This window comes from Desmodus rotundus, chromosome 2, assembly GCF_022682495.2.
Source record: "Desmodus rotundus isolate HL8 chromosome 2, HLdesRot8A.1, whole genome shotgun sequence".
Taxonomy (NCBI): Eukaryota; Metazoa; Chordata; class Mammalia; order Chiroptera; family Phyllostomidae; genus Desmodus; species Desmodus rotundus.
The window spans coordinates 98,434,018-98,460,110 of NC_071388.1; the positions used below are offsets into that span (position 1 = coordinate 98,434,018).

The 26,093-nt window shown below is 33.3% G+C and overlaps 1 protein-coding gene and 1 pseudogene across 4 annotated transcripts in view; one reads left to right on the forward strand and one right to left on the reverse strand.

Annotated features, from left to right (window-relative positions):
- Nucleotides 1-26,093, forward strand: part of STXBP5L (syntaxin binding protein 5L) — a 352,782-nt gene that overhangs the window by 167,545 nt on the left and 159,144 nt on the right. For all 4 annotated transcript variants that reach the window (XM_045185997.3, XM_045185998.3, XM_045185999.3 and 1 more), the window contains 3 exons: nucleotides 7,091-7,169; nucleotides 12,519-12,673; nucleotides 16,656-16,728. In XM_045185997.3, the coding sequence (XP_045041932.2) occupies nucleotides 7,091-7,169; nucleotides 12,519-12,673; nucleotides 16,656-16,728 (307 nt within the window). The remainder of the gene's footprint in view (nucleotides 1-7,090; nucleotides 7,170-12,518; nucleotides 12,674-16,655; nucleotides 16,729-26,093) is intronic.
- Nucleotides 17,886-23,758, reverse strand: LOC112320426 (eukaryotic translation initiation factor 4E pseudogene; annotated as a pseudogene).

Below are 26,093 nucleotides of genomic sequence, written 5' to 3' on the forward strand. Positions count from 1 at the left end.
ATTGTCATCTGATTACTCAACAGGTCAGAAGGGAGTGATGTGAAATATCCAAGGTGATGAAAAGCAAGGACATACAACCAAGGGCTACTTTACCTAGCAAGCCTATAATTTAAAATCGAAGGAGAATTAAGGAACTTCCCTGACAAAAAAAGCTAAAGCTTTTTCTTCTTCAGTAAAGGTTTGCTCTTCTTCAGTATTGTTTTGGCTATACTGGATCTTTTGCCTCTGCATATAATATTTAAAATCATTTTGTCAATATCCACAAAATAGCATGCTAGGATTTTGATTGGGATGTCATTGAAGCTAGATTAAGTGAGGATGAACTGACATCTTGACAGTATTTAGTCTTCCTATCCATGAACATGAAATATCTCTCCATTTATATAGTTCTTTGATTTCAATTATCAGAGCTTTCTTGTTTGCCTCATAAAGATCTTATATTTTTTAGACTTATTCCTAAGTATTTTTTTTGGATGCTAATGTAAACGGTATTGTTTTTTACTTCAAATTCCACTTATTTTTGTTGGTATGTGGGAAGGCAATTGACTTTCATGTACTAACATTGTATAACATTGTATCCTGTAACCTTGCAGTAATGACTTCTTAGTTCTATATTTGTTACTGGTTCTTTCAGATTTTCTACATAAGTGATCATGTCATCTGCTAATAGTTTTTTTCTTTCTTCGCAATCTTTATACCTTCATTTTTTGTTGTCCTATTTTATTAGCTAGAACTCTAGTACAATGTTGTAAAAGAGTAGTAAGAGGGGACATTATTGCCTTGTTCCTAATCTTGGTGGAAAAGATTTGAGTTTCATCATTAGGTATGATGTCACCTGTAGGTTTTTTGTACATATTTATTCTCAAGTTGACTACATGTCCACCTATTCTTAGATTACTGAGAACTTTTGAATATTTCTTTTTCAAATTTATTTTTATTGTATATTTTCCATTACTACTTAAACCCCTATACCCTCTTCCAACTCCACCCATCCCTCCCCACAGTAATCATTACACTGTTGTCCATGTCAATGAGTCCTTTTTCTTCTTTGCTTGGTCCCTTTACTCCCTAACCCCACTGGCCCAGCACTGTCAGCCTGCTCTTTATCTATGAGTCTGTCTCTGTTTTGCTTGTTCAGTTTGTTCATTAGATTCCACATGTGAGTGCAATCATACTGTATTTGTCTTTTCTTTGACTGGCCTATTTTACTTATCATAATGTTCTCCAGGTCCATCATGTTGACACAAGGGTAAATTTTTCTTTTTTTTCTTTTTTTTTTTTACAGCTGAGCAGTATTCCACTGTGTAAATGTACCAGATTTGTTTTATCCACTCGTCTACTTATAGACACTTGGGTTGCTTCCAAATATTGGTCATTATAAATAATGCTGCAATGAACATAGGGGTGCTTATATTCTTTAGAACCAGTGTTTCTGGTGTCTTTGGATAAATTCCCAGAAGTGTAATCGCTGGGTGAAAGGGCAGATCCATTTTTATTTTTTAGAGGTATCTTCATACTGCTTTCCACAGTGGCTGCACCAATCTGCATTCCCACCAACAGTGCAAAAATTTCTCAACATCCTCACCAGCACTTGTTGTGTGTTGAATTATTGATGACAATCATTCTGACAGGTGTGAGATGGTATCTCATTGTGCTTTTAATTTGCATTTCCCTGAGGATTGGTGATGTTGAGCATCTTTTCATGTGCCTATTAGTCATCTGTATGTCCTCTTGGGAGGAGTGTCTATTCAGGTCCTTTGCCCATTTTTTAATTGAATTGTTTGTTCGTTTTTTTGCTGTTGAGTTTTCTAAGTTCTTTATAAATTTTGGATATTAACCCTTTATCAAATGTATTGGCATGTATGTTCTCCCAATTAGTGGATTGTCTTTTTATTTTGTTGGTTTTCCTTTGCTGTGCAAATGCTTTTTAGTTTGATGTAGTCCAATTTGTTTTTTTTTCTATTGTTTCCCTCACCTGAGAAAATACATCAAAAAAATATTGCTATGAGCAATATCTGAGTTTTATTGCCTATGTTTTCTTTCAGGATTTATATGGTTTCGGGTCAAACATTTAAGTCTTTAATCCATTTTGATTTTATTATTGGGTGTGGTGTAAGAATGTGATCTAGTTTCATTTTTCTGCATGTATCTGTCCAATTTTACCAACACCATTTATTGAATAAACTATCTTTAGCCCATTTTATGTGCTTGCTTCCTCTGTCGAATATTAATTGACCAAAGGTGTGAGTTTATTTCTGGGCTTTCTATTCTGTTCCAATGATTTACATATCTGTGTTTATGCTAGTACCATGCTGTTTTGATTACTAGGACCATATGGTATAGTTTGATATTAGATAGCATGATTCCTCCAACTTTGTTCTCCCTTCTCAAGGTCACTGTTGCTATTCCAGGCATATTGTGGTTCCATATAAATTTTAGAAATATTTATTCTAGTTCTGTGAAACACACCATTGATATCTTGATATGAATTGCATCAAATCTATAGATTGCTTTGGGTAGTATGGACATTTTAATGAAGTTAATTCTTCCTGTCCATAGACCTAGTAATGTGCTTCCACTTATTTGTATCTTCTTTTATTTCTTTCTTCAGTGTTTTGTAAGTTTCCAAGTTCAGGTCTTCTATGGCCTTAGTTAGATTTATTCCTAGGTATTTTATTCTTTTTGAAGCAATTGTGAATGGGATTGTTCTCTTAATTTCCCTTTCTGATAGTTCATATTAGCAGATAAAAATGCAACTGATTTCTGGATATTAATTTTGTACCCTGCTACTTTGCTGAATTCATTTATCAGTTCTAGAAATTTCTTGCTGGAATCTTTAGAGTTCTGTATGTACAGTATTATATAATCTGCTAATAATGACATTTTTACTTCCTCCTTTCACATTTGGATGCCTTTTATTTCTTCTTCTTGTCTGATTGCTGTGGCTAGAACTTCCAGTACTTTTTGAATAAGCGTGGTAAAAGCAGACATCCCTGTCTTGTTCCCAATCTTAAGGGGAATGTTTGTAGTTTTTGCCCATTTAGTGTGATGCTGGCAGTGGGTTTGTCACATATGGCCTTTATTATGTTTAGGTACATTTCAATTTACTGAGAGTTTTTATCATGCATGGGTGTTGGGTTTTTTCAAATGCTTTTCTGCACCTATTTGTATAATAATGATTTTTTTTCTTTTTCAGCCTGTTGATGTGATATTAATTGGTTTTTGTAATTTGAACCAGCCTTGCACACTTGGGATAAAGCTCCCTTAGTCATGGTGTAGAATTCCTTTTATACATTGTTGGACTTGATTTGCTAATATTTTCTTAAAGATCTTTATATTAATATTCTTGAGAGGTATTGGTCTGTACTTTTGTAATTTTTTTCTTTTTTTGGTTTAAGAGTAGTGCTGTCCTTATAGAATGAGTTAAGAAGTATCCCCCCTGCTTCTATACTCTGAAAGAGATTGTAGGCAATTGGTATAATTTATTACTTAAACGTTAGGTAGAGTTCAGCATCTGGGACTGATGCTTTATTTTGGAAGGTTATTGATTATTGATTCAATTTCTTTAATTGATATAGGCATATTCAGGTTATCTATTTTTTCTTGTGTGAGTTTTGGCAAATAGTGTCTTTTGAAGAATTAGTTCATTTCATATAGATTATCAAATTTGTGGGCATAGTGTTATCCTTTTCATGTTCATGGGATCTGCAGTGATGTCCTCTTGTTTATTTCTGTTATTATCAGTTGTGCCCTCTCTATTTTCTTCTTCATTAGCCTGGCTAAAAGCTTACCTATTTTATTGAACTTTTTCAAGAATCAGCTTTATATCTCCTTGATATTCTCTGTTGGTTTCTTGCTTTTAACTTCACTTATTTCTACTCTAATTGTTATTATTTCTTTTTTCTGCTTACTTTAGATTTAATTTGCTCTTTTTTAAAAGATTTTATTTATTTTTAGAGAGAGGGGAAGAAGGGAAGGAGAAAGAGAGGCAGAGAAGCATCACTGTGTAGTTGCTTCTCACATACCCCCTACTGGGGACCTGGCCCACAACCCAGGCATGTGCCCTGACTGGGAATCAAACCAGTGACCCTTTGGTTCACAGACTGACGCTCAATTCACTGAACCACACCAACCAGGGCATAATTTGCTTTTCTTTTTCCAATGTTTTAAAGTGGAAACTTATATGATTGATATTATTATATTTTTCTTCTTTTGTAACATATGCATTCAATGCTATAAATTTCTCTGCAGGCACTGCTTTTGCTTCATTCCATAAATTTTGATAAGTTGCTTATTCATTTTCATTTAGTTCAAGATATTTTAAAATTTCTTTTAATATTACTTCTTTATAGGTCCTGTGTTATTTGGAAGTGTGTTTTTATATCTCCACATAGATATAAAAAACTGTGAGGAGTGTCATTACCACTCATACAACAATGAAAAGCTGGAGAAACTGCAAATTAATAACTTTTATTGAACTCATTAGAGAAGTAAGGTGGCAGAGCAAACAATTAACTTAAAATCTGGGGAGGAAAAAGGTACCTGCAGGGAGGGACAAGATATGAGCTTTTGCTTGTCTAGGGCAGATACCATTGGTTACCACTAGCACCAGTAGAAAGGTTTAGCAAATGTTCTTTTCTGATGACTTGCTAAAGGATGAATATGGTCTAATGTGAAAGTATGAAGTCATTTGGGACTACAGACATAGGTCTGTGCACTGTCTTGCAGCATTTTCCTCCATGAATCCTACCAAGTAACCACACAGAAGATCAGGGAGAACCATAAGAAAGCTTCCCTTAGGGTTCTCACTGGAGAAGGGAAAGAGCAGCAGAAGCCAAATCCCCCCTATTTCTTCTTCTGACATTACATCTATGTGTTACAAACACAACAATACATTGTTATAATTATTACTTTATATATTTAAATGTCTTTTTAAAGAAACTGACAAAGGAAAATAGATCAAATATATATTTATAGAATCCACTAGATTAAACTTTTTGCTTATTGTTTATGGTTCTCTTCATTTGTTCCTGTGGATTCAAGTTACTATTTGTTGTCATTTTCTCGTTCTAGTATAACTTTGTTCCCATTCACCTCTTTTGTGTTGTTATTGTCAAATATACTATATATTCCACATAATAATTGTATACATATTATTCACACAATTATATTTTAAGTCAGTTAAGAGAAGATTGGAGAAGAAATATGCAATTATAATGTCCATTATTCCATTAGTCCCTCAACACATTAGGCACATTCTGCCTCCATGTCTTTTTTATTGCTCTCCTACTCAAATTCTATCTGTTGAAGGTCAATCTTCAGGAAGTTTTTTAAATAGAACTCTAGAAAGTCTTCTCTTATAATAAGGAAACCACTGTTTCATTCTCAACTCTTACAACACTTTATGTCTATCTCTCATTTGTCTATGATACCTCATATTGTCATTTTTATATTTGTTTTGTTTAATATAGGAAATTTTAAGCTTCTTGATAGTTATTTCTTAGTGCTCTGACAATTAATATAGCATTCTGAACATAAGGAATATCAATAAATGCACTTTATGATTTACACAATATGACATTTAAGACATAAATGGAGCAGATAAGGCATGTTGTATGCAGATACCCTACCATTTAAATAGAATAAATGCAACTATCTTGACATCCTATTTTGATTTCGATGTGCCATTCCAAAGCTATCCTGAATATTTAAACATAATAGGTATTTGTCTACAAACAACTGTGGCAATCTGAGAATAAATAAGGGTACTTACTAAAATATAAAAAAATATTGTCTAAAAATATCAATTTTATTAAAATGAGTCAGAATATAAGGAAAAGCATAAATAGAAAGATAAGTATGTTAGATACAGAGTAAGTAACTTCGTTTCCATTTCATACTTTTTGATTCCTTATTTAAAATCTTAAGGAATCTAAATAATACAACCTTTCCCATACAGGAAAGTATTATTTTCGTTATATGTAAATGGAATAATACATCATTAAACTTAATTTTTAAAATCATGAAATGTACCATCTTCATTTATAGTCTAATGGACTTTTCTTTATTTTTCTTTTCATTTTCACCCAAAACTTTATTGATTTGGATATTTTGAGTCTGTCGGCTATCTTCCACATGGTATAACATTGATTGTTCTCAATTAATGTTTTGATTTGATCACTATCAACTTCAATTTGTCTGCCTGACCTCACTGCATCGTCCAGTAAGAAATCTCCAGCACAAAACTTTGCAGACCACTTTTGCCACATTCGATCAGTCAGAACACCTTCTCTATACACAGCACAAATCTTTTGTTTCTTTTGCGTTTCAGTTGTATTTTTACCTTTCTTGAAATACTAAAGCATTATACACTAAAAATGTTGCTTATTTTCTTCCACCTTTTTTAACATTTCATTTAACTCTCTATATCCAAATATAATCTTATTTTATTTTATATTTTATTGTTGTTCAAGTACAGTTGTCTCCATTTTTACCCCACCTTGGCCTCTCACCTCACCTATCCCTGCCTTCACCCTTGAACCTACCCCCTTTGGCTTTGTCCACATGTCCTTTATACATGTTCCTTGATGCACTTTTCTTTAGATGAACTTAATGAAATGACAATGATTTTGATAGTCTTATCAGACGCTTTGAATAGCATGTTTTTCTACATATGAATGGGGTTTGCTTGTATTATAGATAAAATGTTGAGTCTAGTATGGATTTTCATAATAATACAATTCATTATGTACATAAATATGTATGTGTGTATATTCAACTCAAAAATTATTTATTTTATCTCAAAAGTTAATTAAAATAATCTTATATAAGACTATATACATGGAGAATGTAAAGCAATATAGGTTTGGTAAATTTACATATAACTTTATTGATTAGATAGCAATCAATTGTTAGGATTCAATAAATTGTGTACAAATTCAACAAAAATATTAGGCTGCATAGATGTGTTTATCCCACTAGTAAAAACACAATTACATTATTTTTTTGTATTTCTTTAGTCCAACTTCTTAATTCTCATGTATGAGTAGAATTTAAATCAGATTTAATAAAATTCTTTTTCTTTCTTTAGGAAAAAGTCAAAGAGAAGGAAGAAAATCTGAATCTTGCAAACCAATTCTTAAAGTAGAATACAAGACCTGTAGAAACAGGTATGCTTTTTTACTTTGGGGAACATGGGGAAATATGTAATAAACAGACACAAGAAAGGCAGATAATTTTTAATGTTTATGGCTTTGTTTATTTTTACATAATTATATTACCAAACTGAATCCTTTACATTAACAATAACAGATTTCTATTATTTGATAAACATCTATGATGATCATTATTATGAATATTACAAATAGCAACTGAATTATTTTAAATTTCCTATTAATATTCAGATGAGTATTATATATATTAATTTTTACAATGTAGGACTTTTTGTCCAAGCACATTACAATTAGCAATCATTTAGCATTATCAAGCAGAGCTATTTACCTATTGGTATTGTACATAAAAGAATTAAATACATAACCAGGCCTTTGTACTTTAGGTTTTATATTCTGAAATTGAAAAGGTTATAGTTAGTTTGCCCTAGCCAGGTGTTTCAGTTGGTTGGAGCGTTATCCTGTACACCAGAAGGTTGTGGGTTCAATCCCCAGTTAGGGCACGTGCCTGTGTTGCAGGTTGGAACCAGTTGGGGTATGTATGGGAGGCAATCCATCAATGTTTAAAAAAAGAAAGAAATAAAGGATTATAGTTAGTTTGAAAGATAAACAGTTATGTATATTGACATAAAAATAGTACTAAATTTTAATATATAGAAAATTGAAGAAAAAATATTTAATAAAATTCTAGCCTGTATATATAGCAGCCATATCCTATATATCAACAATATCCTTTTTATTTGCAATAATTAGTGGAAATACCATTCCAATTGCCATTCCAATATTTGGAATTACCATAATTCCAAATATTGCTTAAACTTTAATTTTTTTTATTCTAAATTGGATCATCCTAATTTGTATTACTTGTATGCTCACACTAGAATGTTTTCTTGGCATGATAGGTACATTTAATGTTTGTTTATATCTGCTATTATAAGGACTTAATAGTATAAAATTATGGTCAATTTAAGCAGTTAGTTTATGTATATATAATTTATTTAAATATAAAATTTGTATAAAATATATATGTGTGTATCATTTGTTTCATGTCCTAAAATGAAAGAGAATATTGCCTGATTATGAATCCATTATTGTCTAGTAGCAGAAGTAAGACCACAAACTTATGGTTTCCATATTTGTGAGGTGCTTATATAGAGATGTGCTATGAGAGCACAGCAAAAGGCTATTTAAATCAGCCAAGAGGGAGCGGAGAGAACAGTGAGGAGAGAAATCAGTAAATTTCATCTTGGCTTTCCTCTTGAGATTCCTGAGATGGTATGAAAGTGATGGTAGGATGGTAACAGGCAAAGGGAGGAAAAGAGTGAAGGTGGAGAGAAGGTATTTCAGGAATTAAGACTTCCAGTCAAGGTAGTATAAATTAATGGTTATGATTATGGGCTTATAGAGTAAGACATCTATATGACCTTGAAATTGTTTTTAAAAGATTTTATTTTTATTTGTTTTTAAAGAGAAGGGAAGAGAGGGAGAGAGAAAGAGAAAAAAACATCAATTGGTTGCCTCTTGCATGCCCACAACTGGGGAGCCAGTGTCCAACCCAGGCATTTGCCCCAGTTGAAAATTGAACCTGGAGCCTTTTGGTTTGCAGGCTGATGCTCAATCCACTGAGCCACACCAGCTAGGACTGACCTTGAAATTTTTAATTAACTCTTTTAAACTTTAATTTACTCATTTGTGATGTTTATGAGGATTAATGAAATTATGTATGAAGTTTGTAATGTTATAAGTTTTATGAATGGCACATAGTGGATTTCTTAATAAAAAGAAATTATTATTGTCATCATCATAGACATCACATTGTTAAAATTATAAAAACTGCTCCTAAATTAACAATTTGTTAAGGTAATGGTAATCCAACTTTGTGTAGAAGTAATTCTTCAGATTTCTAATGTGAAATAATTATATACATATTATTAATCATAATTACTATCACCCCCTTTACTGTATACTTTAGTACATTGTGTTTATTTGCTGTAATTACTACTGTATTAGAAAAGGAGAGTAAAGACAGAGGGGCACTGACATTAAGTGTTCTGAAAGGTATTGCAACAGCAAAATGGGCCGTAGTGTAGAAGTGGGAATAAATAACTATATTTCCAGTTCATTCTAATATAAAGTCAAAACTTTGTGAAATCAAAAATCGGGATAGCTATGACAAGAGCAGGAACTTCACAAAGAACTCTACTACTTATGTTGCAGCAATAGGAGTTTTAAAGGACTGCATAGGTAGAAGATGTAAGAGGTATATTTCCTCTCAATTTTATCAAAGAGCAGCCATGCACAGACTTGCTTTGCATTTCTAGGGATGAGTGATCATTCTGCTCAGAAACCGTTGGTCCCCAGTTGCCAATTTGCCTACTGGCACTCCAGCCACAATGGCCTCTGAGCATAATAATTTTATCCTGTTCAAAATTAGGAATTTACATCTCTCTACTTGCTACCACTACCATCATTAGGTTCCCTGTGGTTAAATAAAAGTTACTTTCTGCTACTGTTTCAATCCATTCCTATTATGGCCACCTACTGATAGAATTCCTGTGTAGTTACTAAGTTTTCCAAGCCTCAGTATACATACCTGTTAAGTAAGAATAATAATAGTTCTCTCATTTGGATATCATAAGGATTAAATAATAAAATACATGTCAAGTTCTTCACATAATACCTGGAACATCATAAATACTTAACAAATGTTATCATTTAATAAATATTATATTATATTACACAATAAATTGTTTAATCCTGTTGCCTTCATTGAGACAAAATGCTAGTACTGTTTCTTAATTATGTTTCATGTATTTTACAAAATAAACAGTTAAATAGACTTTTTTCCTTTGGTATACAATTCTATGGATTTTAACACATGTATAAATTCTCAAAATCACCATTGCAATAAGAACACAGAGCATTTCCACACTCCTAAAACCATCCCGTGCTATCCCTTGTAGTCAAACCTTTCCCTGACTCCTAACCTCTGGCAACCACTGATCTGTTCTCCATCACTATGATTTTAGCTTTTTGAGATGTCATATAAATTGTTATATGTTATTTATTTATTTATTTATTTATTTATTTATTTAATTTATTTAAATACATTTATTTATTAGGTAACTTTATGAGACTAGTTTCTTTCACCAACGTACTATCTTTGAGATTTATCCAAGTTGTGTGCATTGATAACTTTAAATTTTATTAATATTTTCCTTATGTATGAAAACACATTGTAAATTATATGGTTATTTATTTCTTTTATAATCACCTGATAAGTAACCTAAGATACATTTGCATTAGGTAATCAAGAAGATGGTTTTTATGGTACAGCATTTACCAAATTGTGTCCTTTTAATCACTAATTGTATTCATGGGAAAAAAAAAGAGTCGTAATCAAATAAATTTGAGAAATCTGAGAAATTCTTGGTTGAACAAAAGTAAATTGGATTTTTTAATGATTTCTCAGAATCTTTAATATATGGTATGAATTACAAATTTTCAAAGGGGAGATATAGTTTGCAAGTATCACATTAATAAAACCATTTTTATTTTTATTTTTGCAAAATACCTGTTAAGTTGTACTCCACAGTTTGAGAAACATTATACTAGAAATTAAAAACACGGACTCTGGAGTCTAGATTTGAATCTTTGTCCAGCCACTCACTAGCTGTTTGACCCTGAATAAATTATTTAATCTGCATTAATCCCAGACTCCTCAGCTACAAAATAGGCTAATAATACTTTCCCCATCAGGGTTGAAGATTACAGGATTTTGAAGATTACATGAAATTTACTTTATATACACACATAGCACAGTATATGCCAATATATTACCAATATGTATGGTATTCAGTACATTGTAGCTATTTATTACTACAGGCAGTATAGACCACTGTTCAGGAGAGTAGGCTTTGAAGTCTGATCTCAACTTTTCTGCTTAGTTGTTATTTAATCTCATTAATAAAATGAGGACAATACTTATGAGGATTTACTGTGATAATTAAATATCTAATGCAATTATCTGTGAGTGGTTCCCTGAGCATTTTCCTGAGTAAATAACTTTTTATTCAATCATTCAGTAATTTACGAGGAGGTGCATATATAATTAAGTTTACATGCAGCATTTTCTGAAGCAGAGTCATAATGAGAGCAAAAAAGATTTGCTTTCTCTTAATATTAGAAAGGATATATTTTTCAATGTGCCTACAAAAAAGAGAGTAAATTGCTTCTCATTAGTGTTTAGTACTAAGAGATGAGAGTGAATTCACTCACTGTTACATGGAAAAAATAGTTATGGCCTTCATTAATATTTGGAGCAGATATTAAGGTTAGTATGTATGAAAAGATTCTATGTTCTCTAAGTCATGACCCCTGTTGCAAAACAAAGCAACAAAGGTACAAAAACCCATACTCGTTTCATTAGAAGTGATTTTTAAATCTGGATAAATCTTCTTATAAGCATATAGTTTATAGAAAGAACAAAAATGTTTTTTGATACCACCATTAGGTTAATGGTTTATATATCAAATTACTGGAGAAAGATTAACTGATACAGAATCTAAGGAAAATAAATTAGAGCATTTTTACTTATGTAGCTTACAACTCAAATGTTTATGTCAAAATATTAACAGAATTATAAATGAAACTTAGTACAGGCATTTTATATGTAGGTATTGATGGCACTTTTGAAGTTTTATTTGTTTGATTGTTTATAGCCGGCATAAAATTAGCAAATGCCCCATTGGTAATGTTTGGTACTATGTACAGTACAAAATGGAAGAGACGGGGAAGTCTTATAGAGTGATTCCTAGAAATAAGTAGATACTTCAGTTTAACAAATTAATGGAAGTAAATTATTTAGAGAAGTAGATATCCTCAAAGAATTTGGTACAGTAAAAGTTCTAGTTCTTTTAAAACATTTTGGAGAAGGGCATTTGCATTTTGGTCCCACATGCCAGCTGGTTAATATGATAAACTAACATAGCCTATATTCTGATGGTAGTAATTTAAAGTTTGGGGAACCAACCAATAGTATATGTGAAGATATATTTTGGAGTCAGTAAGCACCTCCACCTCCCTCCAAACTCACTGCTTTTCCCTCCCCTCACCTCAGCACCTTAATACTGATCCATTAATAATGTTAATGGTGAAAGTGTGCTTCCAGAAAAAAAGGAAATGGTAAAATAGTAAGTTGTCAGGTGAGATATTTTGGGCCAGGAAAGACTTTTGTTCCACTGCGTAATTATGTTGTATAAACTCTCCACCAAGCCTGTTTATTGGCTCAGTCCTATAACAGTGTGTTTGTTATCTGAAAAGATTTATTGACTTTTTTTTCCTGTGTAGTGAACCATTTATAATATTTTCTGGTGGACTGTCCTATGACAAAGCTTGCAGAAGACCAAGTTTAACCATCATGCATGGAAAAGCAATTACAGTACTTGAAATGGATCATCCTATTGTTGAATTTCTAACTTTATGTGAAACACCCTATCCAAATGGTAAGTAACTAAAAATGAAACAATTAATGTTGAAAAATTAATTTTGAAATAAATTCCTAGCAAAATTAAGCTTAAATATTTTTAGTTTTGGCAGCTGACATCTACTGTGATACAACACTGTGAGCTACAGGTGTTGAAGCAGGTTCTGCAACTGTACCTACTTGATGAACTGGAAGTAGAACAGATATAGTGCAGCAATGCTGGAGTTTCAGGTTCAATATCAGGTAAGTGCTTTAAACTTTGATAAGGATGGTGGAAGCTGAGCTGGGAGGGTCCTATAGGGGTCTAGGGTAAAATCACTTGGGGAAACTGAGGTCTCCTAATAGCCTCTCCTAGACCAGCTCCACCTATTCCATTCTAATGCTAATCAAAGTTAAAGCACTTACCTAATGTCAGTGATCTGTAACTCTGGTGGTGCTACATCTATTTCACATCTGGCTTTGTGTCAGATGCAACTGCAGCACCTCTGATTACTCTGGGATTGCTGATATGTGGTTAGTGATTTATTTCAGTTTTGAGAATAATTGTTAGAAGGGTCTTTGGGAGGAAAATGCCTTTATATTTTTATCATCCCAAATATAAAGACTTTTCGTAAACGTAAAAAGTATACACAAATTGTATAATGGAATCTAATGATAATGAAATATTTTAACAATGAAATCTTAACATTTAAAAGCGTGAAATATACAAAGGGAATTATGAGTTTATTATTAAAGCACCATACTGTATATATACATTACCACATTTTCAAGAAGGAGCATATGGGGAAAGAGCACTGGATTAAGTACTTGGACGTGGAGAATATTTGGGTTTATGATTTAGCTCTGCCATTTACTAGCTAGCTATGTGACCTTGGGTAAGTCACTTTACATTTATGAGTTTTATTTATCATTTGTAGACAGATAATAATAATAATGATAGCAAATGGTTATTGGAAGACTAAAGTGGATGTACTCTATAAACTATGTGAATTTGATTATATATTAATGTGTTTTAATTCTTGAATTTCATATTTAAAAGATGGATTAAGTTGGTAGGAGATAACAGTCAATGTGACACTTTATTTCTAGAGTTGCTGGGGACAGACTACTGTCCTCTGTTGTCAATCAACAAATACTTATTGGATGTTTCTATGGCCTCAGTACAATAAGAACTTGTTGAGAATATAGATGAAGTATGAAACTGAGCTCTGATGTCAAATTATATGAAGTCTAGTCAGACGAGGGAGATAATTATGACTTCAGTTTAAAAAATATGGCATCTTAAGTGCTGAGTTATATAAGTCAAGAGTTTTTTAAATGTCCTAATTTAAGGCTAGTCAGAAAGTTGATGACTGAAATATACATGCTGAGCTTTGTGGAAAAGGAGAATTTAGATAAGGGTTTTGAAGAATGACTTCAGCCTTGATAAAGGATATTAAGTAAAGGTTTTAGAAATTGTGAGTTTTGTTAGTGTGAGGTCAATTTAGAGAAAAAATTGAAAACCTTTTGGAAGTATTTGGAAATAGGGAGATACAGAGGAATTCTAAGGAAATACTAAGATGGAAAAGCAATATTTTAGTAAGATTCACCCAAAAGGAGTGATGTGGGTTTGAAGAGAGAAACACTGAAGTCTAAAAAATTCCAGATTCCAGCTGGGAGACTTTTGTGCTAATGTGCTTTAAAATGGTCAAGATCTGAAACAGAGTACTGCCTGTAGGAATGGAAAGAGAAAAAACCACTGAATTTGGTCAAGAATTGGATTAGGAGTGACATGTTAGGTGAGTCAAAGATAACATATTTTAAGAATAGTGATTTCATATACAGTAATAACAGTTTTTTTGAAGGAGAGAAAGATAAATCTGATTTGGAGTTGTTTAGAGAACAGAAAAAGGAAAGGTTTTTAATATTTATTTGTGAACATCAGAATATAGATGTTCTCTGAAGTTATGACAACCAATTATAAACAAAGGAAGAAAGAATTAACAGAGGACCAAAAGCTGAGCTTTTGAAAATTCCTCCAATCAAAGAGCCTAGAGAAAGATATGTGTGCTAATAGTAAAAACTCAAAGTGTGTGGTTGCAAAGGTCAAACAGTATGTGTGTGTTTGTATATGAATTTTTGTACATCAGTAGAAATGTTAGGACAGTTTCTAGTAATGTTAAATAAATTATACATGTATTGTAACCAAGTTAATCAATTCCCAGCCACATACATGTCTTTTTTTGAGAAGCAGTAATGAGGATGGAGCTTTTTATTTGTCAGGGACTAGGAGAAATAGTTTAACTTTACTCAGCAAAATATAAATGTACTTTATTAACTAGTTCTAATTAAAATAATACCTGAAAATGCCAGAAAAGTACCCTATGATACACAATAGTATATAATGAAAGCTTTCTCTCTGCCCTTCCAGAAGTGACCACTATTATTAAATTTCTTACGTATCCCCCCCAAATAATCTATGCTTACCAACAGATAATATTTCTAAAGAAGGGGAGAGAAGAAAAAGAGGAAACCAGTAGTATCAAACCACAGTCTTCTTCAACTGAAAAAACAAAAACAACCTAGAAGTATTGAAACAATGTCAAAAAACAGCTCTAACATATATGGAAGAAGGGGGGGAAGAGCCTCATTTTGAGAACAGTTTGAGTAGCAAACAATATGACTGCTTACCGTCACAGATATGCACCCAAACAATGGCATGCTCCTTCTGAGTTTTGGGGTTTTGGGTTTTAGTTTTTCTCTCATAGCATGTGATCTCTGAATAGGCTCTATAGCTTCTCAGGACTGGAAGGACTGTGAAAGCCATCTGTTTTAGTTTACCATCCAAGACTATACTGTGAACAAAATTACTGCCAAGTGATTGTTGAATTTACGATTAAATACCTCTTAAACTGGCCAGTAGAAACTACTGGCATAAGGAAAGCAGGATGGAATTTAGAGTTAGAAATTCTTGGTTAAAATTTCAGCTATGTCACTTACTAGCTTAGTAGACTTGTGCCAATCTTGTAACCTTTTTGGACCTCAATATTCCCTATGAAATAGAAATACAGTAATACCTGCTATAGCTACTAAGAATCAAATACCATGTATATAAAATGCTTTTGTAAATACATTTTCTTTAAATTGAGGATAACACTTTAATTTTGGCTTTCCCTTATTAGTCTTTTATTATAGATGAAAAGCAATGTCTTCCCTGACCACTACAACTAAATTAGTGCTCCCAACCCAACCATGTCATTTCTTATACCACTACTAACAGTATTTTTCATAGCTCACATTACTTTCTGAATTAATTTTATTTGTTTTGTCCATGGTTTGTCTACATCCCTAGAATATAAACCCTATGAGTCCATCTTATTCTCCATATTCCCTTTGTTCTTACAAAGTTTGAAACACACTGAAGAAAGGAAAGGAGAAAGGGAGAGTTGAATTTTAAGAACTTGAAAATCCTAGACTATCCTTAGATTCTCTGCTTTTTTGAGGTGTGCACCATTGGGAACATTATAGGCAATCTTTAATTACATGTTAAGTCGCATTAAATTGAAAGTAAATTGCTTAGTAGGAGTGTTGCTCTCATAGGGAGATGAGTAGGTATCAGACATCAGAGAAGCAGAACTACTGTTTCCTTAGTATATTTCCTTGTAGACATGAAATTAAATCTAAAATGTAAGGTATGGAAAAATAAGATAGATGCTTGTGAGATGGAGATGACTGACTCAGTCTCCTCAAATAATCTACCATCATCACTTCATATTTTTAGGTATATTTAGTCTATGCTATGCAACTTATTTTCCCTCCTTCCCTGTGATGGTCATGAACATTAAATTTGAGAAATGTAACACATTTCTTTAAAAATGCTCTCAATACTTCTTTCTTTGGCTCATATTTCGGTCTTCTCAAATTATGTGAATAAAATTTATACAGCAGATAAAGGAAATGTAAATTTGCTGACTTTATGAAGTGTGAAATATGAAAACTGTTTCATTTTTTTTAACTTGTAGAATTTCAAGAACCCTATGCAGTTGTAGTACTTCTGGAGAAAGATCTCATTGTAGTTGATCTGACACAGAGCAAGTAAGTTATCCATGTTTAGAATAAAGCTAACTATTTTAAAAATCTATTCATTTAGTTAAAATACTGGAGGACATTATTAATAATTGACATTATGACTGGATTGGGCAAAAAATCCATTTAGTTTTTTCCATAAAATAAAAGGCCCATTTTTCATATTCATCAATGACTTTATTGATTTGAATATTTTGAGTATGTTGGCTACCTCTACTATTGGCTTCTAGTGGGGAGAGGCCAGGGGTGCTGCTAAACATCTTCCAATGCATAAGACAGACCCACAGCAAAGAATTATTTGGCCAAAATGTCAATATATCAAGAAACTTCTTTTTGACACATTTGATCAGTCACAGCACCTTCTCCATACACTGCACAAATCTCTCTTTTTTGCATTTCAATTGTGTTTTTACCTTTCTTGAAATAATAAAGCATAATATGCTGAAAATGTTGTGTATCTTCTTTCACCTTCGATATTAAAATGGCTGCACAAAAGTTCACCAATTTTGACAAGTTTTTTAAAAAATGCATGCTGATATGACAGCTGTCACAATACAATCCAATAAAATTGTTTTGAATGAAGTTAAAGACAAGTAAGTGCTACAGAGCTATCATATGGAAAAAAACTAAACGAAATTTTTGGCCAAGCTAATATTATTAGGTTATAAATAGTCTTTATGTGGACTATTGTTTTGCTAAAATTACAGAAATGTAATTTGGTTCAACAGTGAAAACTAGAACAGTTAAGAGAACACTGAGAAAATCATAGATTTTAAAGGCGCACATAATGTTTAGAAAATCAGGACAAACAAAATGCATCACATTCCTGCTGTTTCCCTAAACAAAAGCAGTGGTTATGAAAACTTGTACAATGTACTGTGTGGCTGTATGCTAGTCTATTGACTGAAGGAAAATGGCATATTTGGAGAGCTGATAAGATAAAGTCCCTCTTTTACTTATTTCTTTCCATTATATTACGGGCAACAGGAACAAACAGAAAATACTACTGTAAGAATGGTGCTCTCCATTCCTTTATATGGACAATAAAACATGTGATGAACACTGTCTCCCCTGCTAGACATATTTATTATAAATGATGATACAATCAACCAAACAAACAAATGAGCAAAACAGAACTAAAGACATGGAAATACAGAGGTTTCTTCTTAAAGAACAAACCTATCTTTAGTGGTGGTGGCTCTCTTAGTAGCTGTATCTACATAGGACTGATAACCAATCACTATCTTTGGAGAAAGTGTAACCTTTCTTTGTGTACCCTCCTTGTATACGTAACAGCTTCTCTGTTTTCACATTCAGTAGTCCATATTGCTATCTTATCACCTTTAGCTCTAACATTGACAACAACTCCACAGATATCATCACTGTAGTCACCAAATATTCTCCAATAAGGCACCTCGGTGTCTTTAGCCAACAGCATTTGAGGTCACTTGTCTCTGCCGTTTGTTCAATGCTCTTAGCCATCATTCTCCTTGTTTGTTTTTCTCATCTTCCCCCATAGGCTCAATACCAACCTTAAAAAGTGAGTAGTCACAGCCAGGCATTAAATTACTAGGCAACCAGATTTGGGTGTACAGAGCTCAAAAGTCTTCACCAGTATCAGACTTAGAGGCATTGTCTAGGGCTAGTTGTAATTTTGACTTGGTTGTGGGAGGAGGCAAATACTGTCTTTATATACTTGGCCATCATGGCTGGCCATCTTAACCATTTTTTTCTTTCTTTTTATTTAATTCTACAGTATACTTTTATTTATTAATTAATTTCTTGAGATTAATTTTAATTTTTATTTTTCAGTTACACCTTACTTTCAGTATTATTTATATTAGTTTCTGGTGTACAGCATAGTGGTTAGGCAATCATATACTTTACAAAATGATTTCCCTGATATTTCCAGTGCCCATTGTCACCAAACATAGTTATTGCAATATTGATAACTATATTTCCTATGCTGTATTTTATATCCTCATGACTATTTTATAACTACCAGTTTGTATGACTTAATCCCCTCACTGTTTTAACCCTTCCCCTCAAACCCCTCCTATCTAGCAGCCAACAATTTGTTCTCTGTATCTAGGAATCTGTTTCTATTTTGTTCGATTATTTTTCCTTTAGATTTCACTTATAAGTGCAATCATATGATATTTGTCTTTCTCTGTCTGACTTTTTTGAGGACCCTCAATACTGTTTTCCACAGGGGCTGCACCAATCTGCATTCCCACCAACAGTGCAGCACTAGGCTTCCTTTTTCATCATATTGATTTATTGATAATAGCCATTCTGCTAGATGTGAGGTGATATCACTCTGTGGTTTTAATTCTCATTTGTTTTATGATTAGTAATATAGAGCATCTTTTCATATGTATATTGGCAATCTGTACGTCCTCATTTGAGAAGTGTCTATTCATGTTCTCTGTCCATTTTTTAAATATATATAATTTCTATAATAGTTTTTCCATTACCATTTCGTCCCCTTACTGCCCCCCTCCAGCCAACCCCTGTCCCCACCAGCAATCACCACCCTGTTGTCCATATCCAGGAGTCCTTTTTCTTTTTTGCCTAATCCCTCTACACTCTAACCCCCCACCCCACTAGCTGTCCTCTATTTTCCACTTATGAGTCTGTCTCTGTTTCCTTGTTAGTTCAGTTTGTTCATCAGATTCCATGTATAAGTGAAATCATATGGTATTTGTCTTTCTCTGACTGGCTTATTTCACTTAGGATAATGTTCTCCAGGTCCATCCATACTTTTGCAAAGGATAAAATTTTCTTCTTTTTTTGCATCTGAGTAGAATTCCATTGTGAAATTGTCCCATTGTTGTCTTATCCACTCATCAATAGTTGTTTCATCTACTCATTTATTGATGGAAACTTGGGCTGCTTCCATATCTTGGTGATTGTAAATAATGGTGCAGTGAACATAGGGGTGTGTGTGTTCTTTTGAATTAGTGTTTTGGGTTCCTTTGGATATATTCCCAGAACTGGGATTGCTGGGTCAAAAGGCAGATCCATTTTTAATTTTTTGAGGTATCTCCATACTGCCTTCCACAGTGGTTACACCAGTCTGCATTCCAACCAACAGTGCAAAAAGGTCACCTTTTCTCCACATCCTCTCTAGCACTTGTTGTTTGTTGATTTATTGATGATAGCCATTCTGACAGGTGTGGTGTGATATCTCCTTGTGGTTTTAGTTTGCATTTCTCTGAGGATTAGTGATGTTGAGCATCTTTCATATGTCTATTGGCCATCCATATGTCCTCCTTGTAGAAGTGTCTGTTCAGGTCCTTTGCCCATTTTTTAATTGGGTTGTTTATTTTTTTGGTGTTGAGTTTTGTAAGTTCTTTGTAAATTTTGGGTATTATCCCCTTATCAGATGTATTAGCAAATATGTTCTCATATTCTGTGGGTTGTCATTTTATCTTGTTGATTTCCTTTGCTGTTCAAAAACTTTTTAGTTTGGTGTAGTTTCATTTGTTTAGTTTTTTTCTTTTGATTCCCTTCCCTGGGGAGATATATCCACTAAAAAATTTCTACAAGCAATGTCTGAGATTTTGCTGCCAATGTTTTCTTCTAGGATTTTTATGTTTTTTGGGTCTAACATTTAAGTCTTTAATCCATTTTGAATTTATTCTTGTGTGTGATGTGAGAAGGTGGTCTAGTTTCATTTTTCTGACCAGTTTTCCCATCACCATTTATTGAATAACCTATCTTTAGCCTATTGTAGGTACTTGCTTCCTCTGTTGAATATTAATTGACTACAAATGTCTGGGTCTATTTCTGGGCTGTCTATTCTGTTCCATTGATCTCTGTGTCTGTTTTTATGCCAGTGCCAGGCTGTTTTGATTACTATGGCCTTGTAGTACAGTTTTATGTAGGTAACATGATTCCTCCAACTTGGTTCTTCTTTTACAGAATTGCTGTTGTTATGTGGGGCCTTTTGTGTTTCCATATAAATTTTTGAAATATTTGTTCTAGTTCTGTGAAATGTGTCATTGGAATCTTGATAGTAATTGCATTGAATCTATAGATAGCTTTGGGTAGTATGGACATTTTAATGATGTGAATTCATCCTATCCATGAACATAGTTAGTGCACTTCCATCATTTGTATCTTCTTCAATTTCTTTCTTCAGGGACTTATAATTTTCCGAGGACAGATCTTTTACATCTTTGGTTAGGTTTATTTCTAGGTGTTTTATTATTTCTGAAGCAATTGTGAATGGGATTTTCTTAATTTCCATTTCTTTTATTTCATTATTGGCAAATAAACTGCAACTGTTTTCTGGATATAAATTTTGTATCCTCCTACTTTGCTGAATTCATTTATCAGTTCTAGTAGTTTCTTGGTGGAACCTTGGACTTCTCTATGTACAGTATCATGGTCATATGTAAATAAAGACAGTTTTACTTCTTCCTTTCCAATTTGGATGCCTTTTATTTCTTCTCCTTGTCTGATTGCTGTGGCTAGAATTTCTAGTACTATGGTGAATATGAGAGGTGAAAGCAGATATCCCTGTTTTGTTCCCCATCTTGAAGGGAATGCTTGTAGTTTTTGCATGCTGAGTATGATGCTGGCAGAGGGTTTGTCATACATGGCCTTTATTATGTTAGGTATATTCCCTCTATTCCCACTTCACTATGCGTTTGATCATAAATCAGTGCTAGATTTTATCAAAAGCTTTTTCTCTATCTATTTATATGATCATGTGTTTTTTATCCTTCATTTTGTTTATGAGGTGAATTACATTTATTGATTTGCCAGTGTTGTGCCATCTTTACATTCCCAGAATAAATCCCACATGATCATGGTGTATGATCTTTTTAATGCATTGATATATTCTGTTTGCTAATATTTTCTTGAGGATTTTAGCATCTGTAATCATCAGTGGTATCAGCCTATAATTTTCTTTCTTTGTAGTGTCTTTATCTGGTTTTGGAATTAGGATAATACTGGCCTCATAAAATGACTTTGGGAGCCTTCTTTCCTCTTGAATTTTATGAAATAGTTTGAGAAGGAGAGGTGTTAGTTCTCCTCAGAATGTTTGGTAAAATTCACCTGTGAAGCCATCTGATCCAGGGCTTTTGTTTTTTGGGAGTTTTTTTTATTACTTTTTCAATTTCATTAGGTGTAATCTGTCTATTCAGATAATCTGATTCTTCCTGATTTATTTTGGGAAGATTGTATGTTTTTAGGAATTTATCCATGTTGTCCAGGTTATCCAGTTTGTTGGCATATAATTTTTCCTAATGTTTTCTCATAATCCTTTGTGTTTCTTTGGTGTCAGTTGTTATTTCTCCCCTTTTATTTCTGATTTTATACATTTGGGCCCTTTTCTTTTTTCTTGATGACTCTGGTTAAATCTTTGTCGATCATGTTTACCTTGTTATCAAAGAACCAACTCTTGGAGTCATTGATCATTAGTATCATTTTTTTATACTCTATTTCATTTATTTCTGCTCTGACCCTAATTATGTCCTTCCTTCTACTCATGTTGGGCTTTGTTTGTTATCCCTTTTCAAGTTCCTTTAAATGTGAAGTTAGATTGCTTATTTGAGCTTTTCTTGTTTTTTGAAATGGGCCTGTAATACTATGAATTTCTCCCTTAGGATTGCTTTCCCATGTCCTATAGATTTTGAATCATTGTGTCCTTATTTTCATTTGTTTCAAGGTATCTTTTGATTTCTTCCTTGATCTCATTGTTGACTTACTCATTATTTAATAACATGTTATTTAGCTTCCATGTCTTTGCATGTATTTCAGAGTTCCTTTTGTGGTTGATCTCTAGTTTCATACCATTGCAGTCAGAGAAGATGCTTGGTATGATTTCAGTCATCTTAAGTTTACTGAGACTTGTTTTGTGTCCTAACATATGGTCTATCCTAGAAAATGTTCCAGGTACACTTGAAAAAAATGTATATTCTGCTGCTTTGTGGTGCAATGCTCTGAAGATATCAATTAAATCCATTTGTTCTAGGGTATAATTTAAGTCCTCTCTCTCCTTCTTGACTTTCTGCCTGGAAGATCTACCCATTGAAGTCAATGGGGTGTTAAAATCCCCAACTATAACTGTATTTCTGTTGATGTCCCCTTTTATGTCCATCAACATCTGCTTTATATGTTTAGGTGCTCCTATATTGGGTGCATAAATGTTTACTAGGGTTATATCCTCTTGTTGGATTGTTCCCTTTATCATTATGTAATATCCTTCTTTGTCTCTTACTATAGCCTTATTTATAAAGTCTATGTTGTCAGATGTAAATACTGCTACCACAGCCTTTTTTCCCTGGCCATTTGCATGAAATATCCTTTTCCCACCCTTTAGTCTGTGTGTATCTTTCGGTCTGTGATGGGTCTCTTGGAGACAGCATGTATGTATATGGGTGTTGTTTTCTTATCCATTCAGCTACCCTCTGTCTTTTGGTTGAAGAATTTAAGCCATTTATCTTTAAAGTGATTATTGATAGATGTATATGTAATGCCATTTAATTGTTAGAGTGTTTTCCTTTGGGTTTTTTTTTTTCCTTTGTCTTTTTCTTCATCTTCTTAAAGCAAACCCTTTAACATTTGTTGCAGTATTGGTTTGGTAAGTCCTTTAGCTTTTTCTCATTATTTCTCCTTTGATTTTAAATGATAGCCTTACTGGACAAAGTAGCCTTAGCAGTAGGTCCTTGCATTTCATTACCTTGAATATTTCACACCACTCCCTTCTAGTTTGAAATGTTTCTAATGAGTAATCAGATGACAATCTAATTGGTGCTCCTTTGTAGATAATTGCATGCCTTTCTTTTGCAGCTGTTTGGATTCTCTCCTTATTTTGAAGACTTGTCATTTTAATTATGTGTCTCAGTGTAGACCTCTTTGAGTCCAGTTTATTTGGGACTCTCTGATCTTCTTGTACTTGTGTGACTTTTTCCTTCACCAGATTAAGGAAGTTTTTGGGTTTTATTTCTTCAAATAGGTTCTCAATCCCTTGCTCACTCTCTTCTCCTGTTATTCCCATGATGTAGATGTTGTTATGCTTCATGTTGTCCAAGATGTTTCTTAAGCTGTCATTTTTTAAAATTCTTTTTTCACTTTTCCACTCTGCCTGATTGTTTTTTTCTACCTGTCTTCCAAAACACTGATTTGATCCTATGCTTCGTCTAAACTACTCTTTATTCCTTCCAGTGTACTATTTATCTCAGATATTGCATTCTTTATTTCTCACTGATACCTTTTTGTTTTCCATGACTTTTTTCATGCTGTTGAGTATCTTCATAATCATTACTCTAAACTCTCTATATGATAAATTGGTTACTTCCATGTTATCTCGTGCTTCTGGAAAATTCTCTTGTTCTTTCATTCAGGGTCTATTTCTTTGTCTTCCTATTTTGCCTGTTTCTTTTTATTTTCCACCTTAGATTTTAAACTAATCAGCTGTTAATGTGATTGGTTTCTTTAATCTAACCAATCTGTTATCAGAAGTCAGGTTTAAGCACTACGGGGTAGGAAAGAGGAATTCCTGCAGGCATTACCCTCAGGCTGGTGCCATTCAGAGAGGAGTGCTCAGTCTGACAGAGATGGCTCCTGTAGTATGGGGGTTGACTCAGCATGCAGATCTTGGTGGCTGTTCCCTTAGTTCTCCCCTCAGAGCCACCAATCCCAAACTTTCAAGCATCTCTAGTCCACTCTGCCCTCCCTTTCCTGGCACCCTTTGCTGGCTGCAAATGAAATTTTGTGCTTTGGCCCTTTAAAAGGCCCTCTGCATCTCATATGACTTCCCTGGGAGATATAACCCCTTCTGTTTTTCATAGCTGGATGTTATCTGGGTTCCTTCCTGCCTCAGGTGCTATAGGCTGGGGAACCCACCTTGGGATTTAGACTCCACACTCTCAGCAGAACACCCTAACCACTGACATATTGCACTGGCACTTCTTCTGTCACCCGTGGGAGTCCAGTCAGCCCTGTTGAGTCTCCTCCACACTCCCTACCAGTCACATAGTGCTGAAGTGTTTTTTCTCCTATCTGTCCATTGTCGTAAGGCTTATCTCCAGCTAGTGTTCAGTTGGTTATTCAAGATGATTTCTCTACAATTTAGTTGTAATTCCAGATTGGTCCTGGGAGGAGGTTAGTGTAGCTTTCACTTACTCCTCTGCCATCTTGGATCTCTCTTCTCACTGCACATATTTTTAATTGGATTTCTTTTTAATGTTGACTTGTATGAGTTCATAAATTTTATTAACCCCTTATCAGATGTATCATTGGCAAATATTTTCTCCCTTCACTAAGTTGTCTTTTAATTTTGTTGATGATTTCCTTTGCTAGGCAAAACCTTTTTTGTTTGATGTAGTTTCATTTGTTTACTATTATTTTTTGTTTCCTTTGCCTGAGGAGATATATCATAAAAAAATACTGCTAAGACAACTATCAGTGTTTACTTCTGTTTTCTTCTAGGAGTTTTATGGTTTCAAGTCTTACATTTTTAATCCATTTTGATATTTTTTTTATTTTTAAAATAATAAGTTTTTCCTTTTATTATTGTTGTTTAATTACAGTTTCCCCACATTTTTCATCATTGCTCTTCCCTGACCCGCTCCCTGCTCCTCAACCCCTGCTCCCACAGTCAGTCTCCATCCCCTTGTTGTATATGACATAAGAAGGTAGTCTAGTTTCATTTTTGCATGTATCTATCTGGTATTCCCAATACCATTTATTGAATAGACTGTCTTTACCCTACTGTATGTTTTTGTCTCCTTTGTCATATATTAATTGACCATATAAGCATGTGTTTGTATCTGGGCTCTCTATTTTTTCCATTGATCTATATGCCTGCTCTTATGCCAGTACCATGATGTTTTGATTACTATGGCTTTGTAGTATAGTTTGATATCAGACAATATGATTTCTCCAACTTTGTCCTTCTTTTACAAGATTGCTGTGGCTATTTGGGTCTTTTGTGGTCCCATGTACATTTTTGAAATATTTGTTATAGTTGTATGAAAAATGTTATTCATATCTTGATAGGAATTTTGTTGACTCTGTAAATTGCTTTTGGCAGTATGGACATTTTAATGATGTTAATTCTTCCTATCCATGAGCATGGTATATGCTTCCACTTATTTCCTTTTTTCAGTGTCTTATAATTTACCCAATACAGGTGTTTTACATCCTTGGGTAAATTTATTCTATGTATTTTAATTTTTATGATGCAGTTGTAAATGGGATTGTTTTCTTAATTTCATTTTCTGATAGTTCATTATTGGTGTATAAAATATTTTTTATTTTTCCTAAAGAAGTTCTCAACATTTCTTTTACTGCTTTGGTGGTGGTGATTTTTTTTTTTTAGCTTTTTCATTTCTAGGAAGCTTTATCTCTTTTTC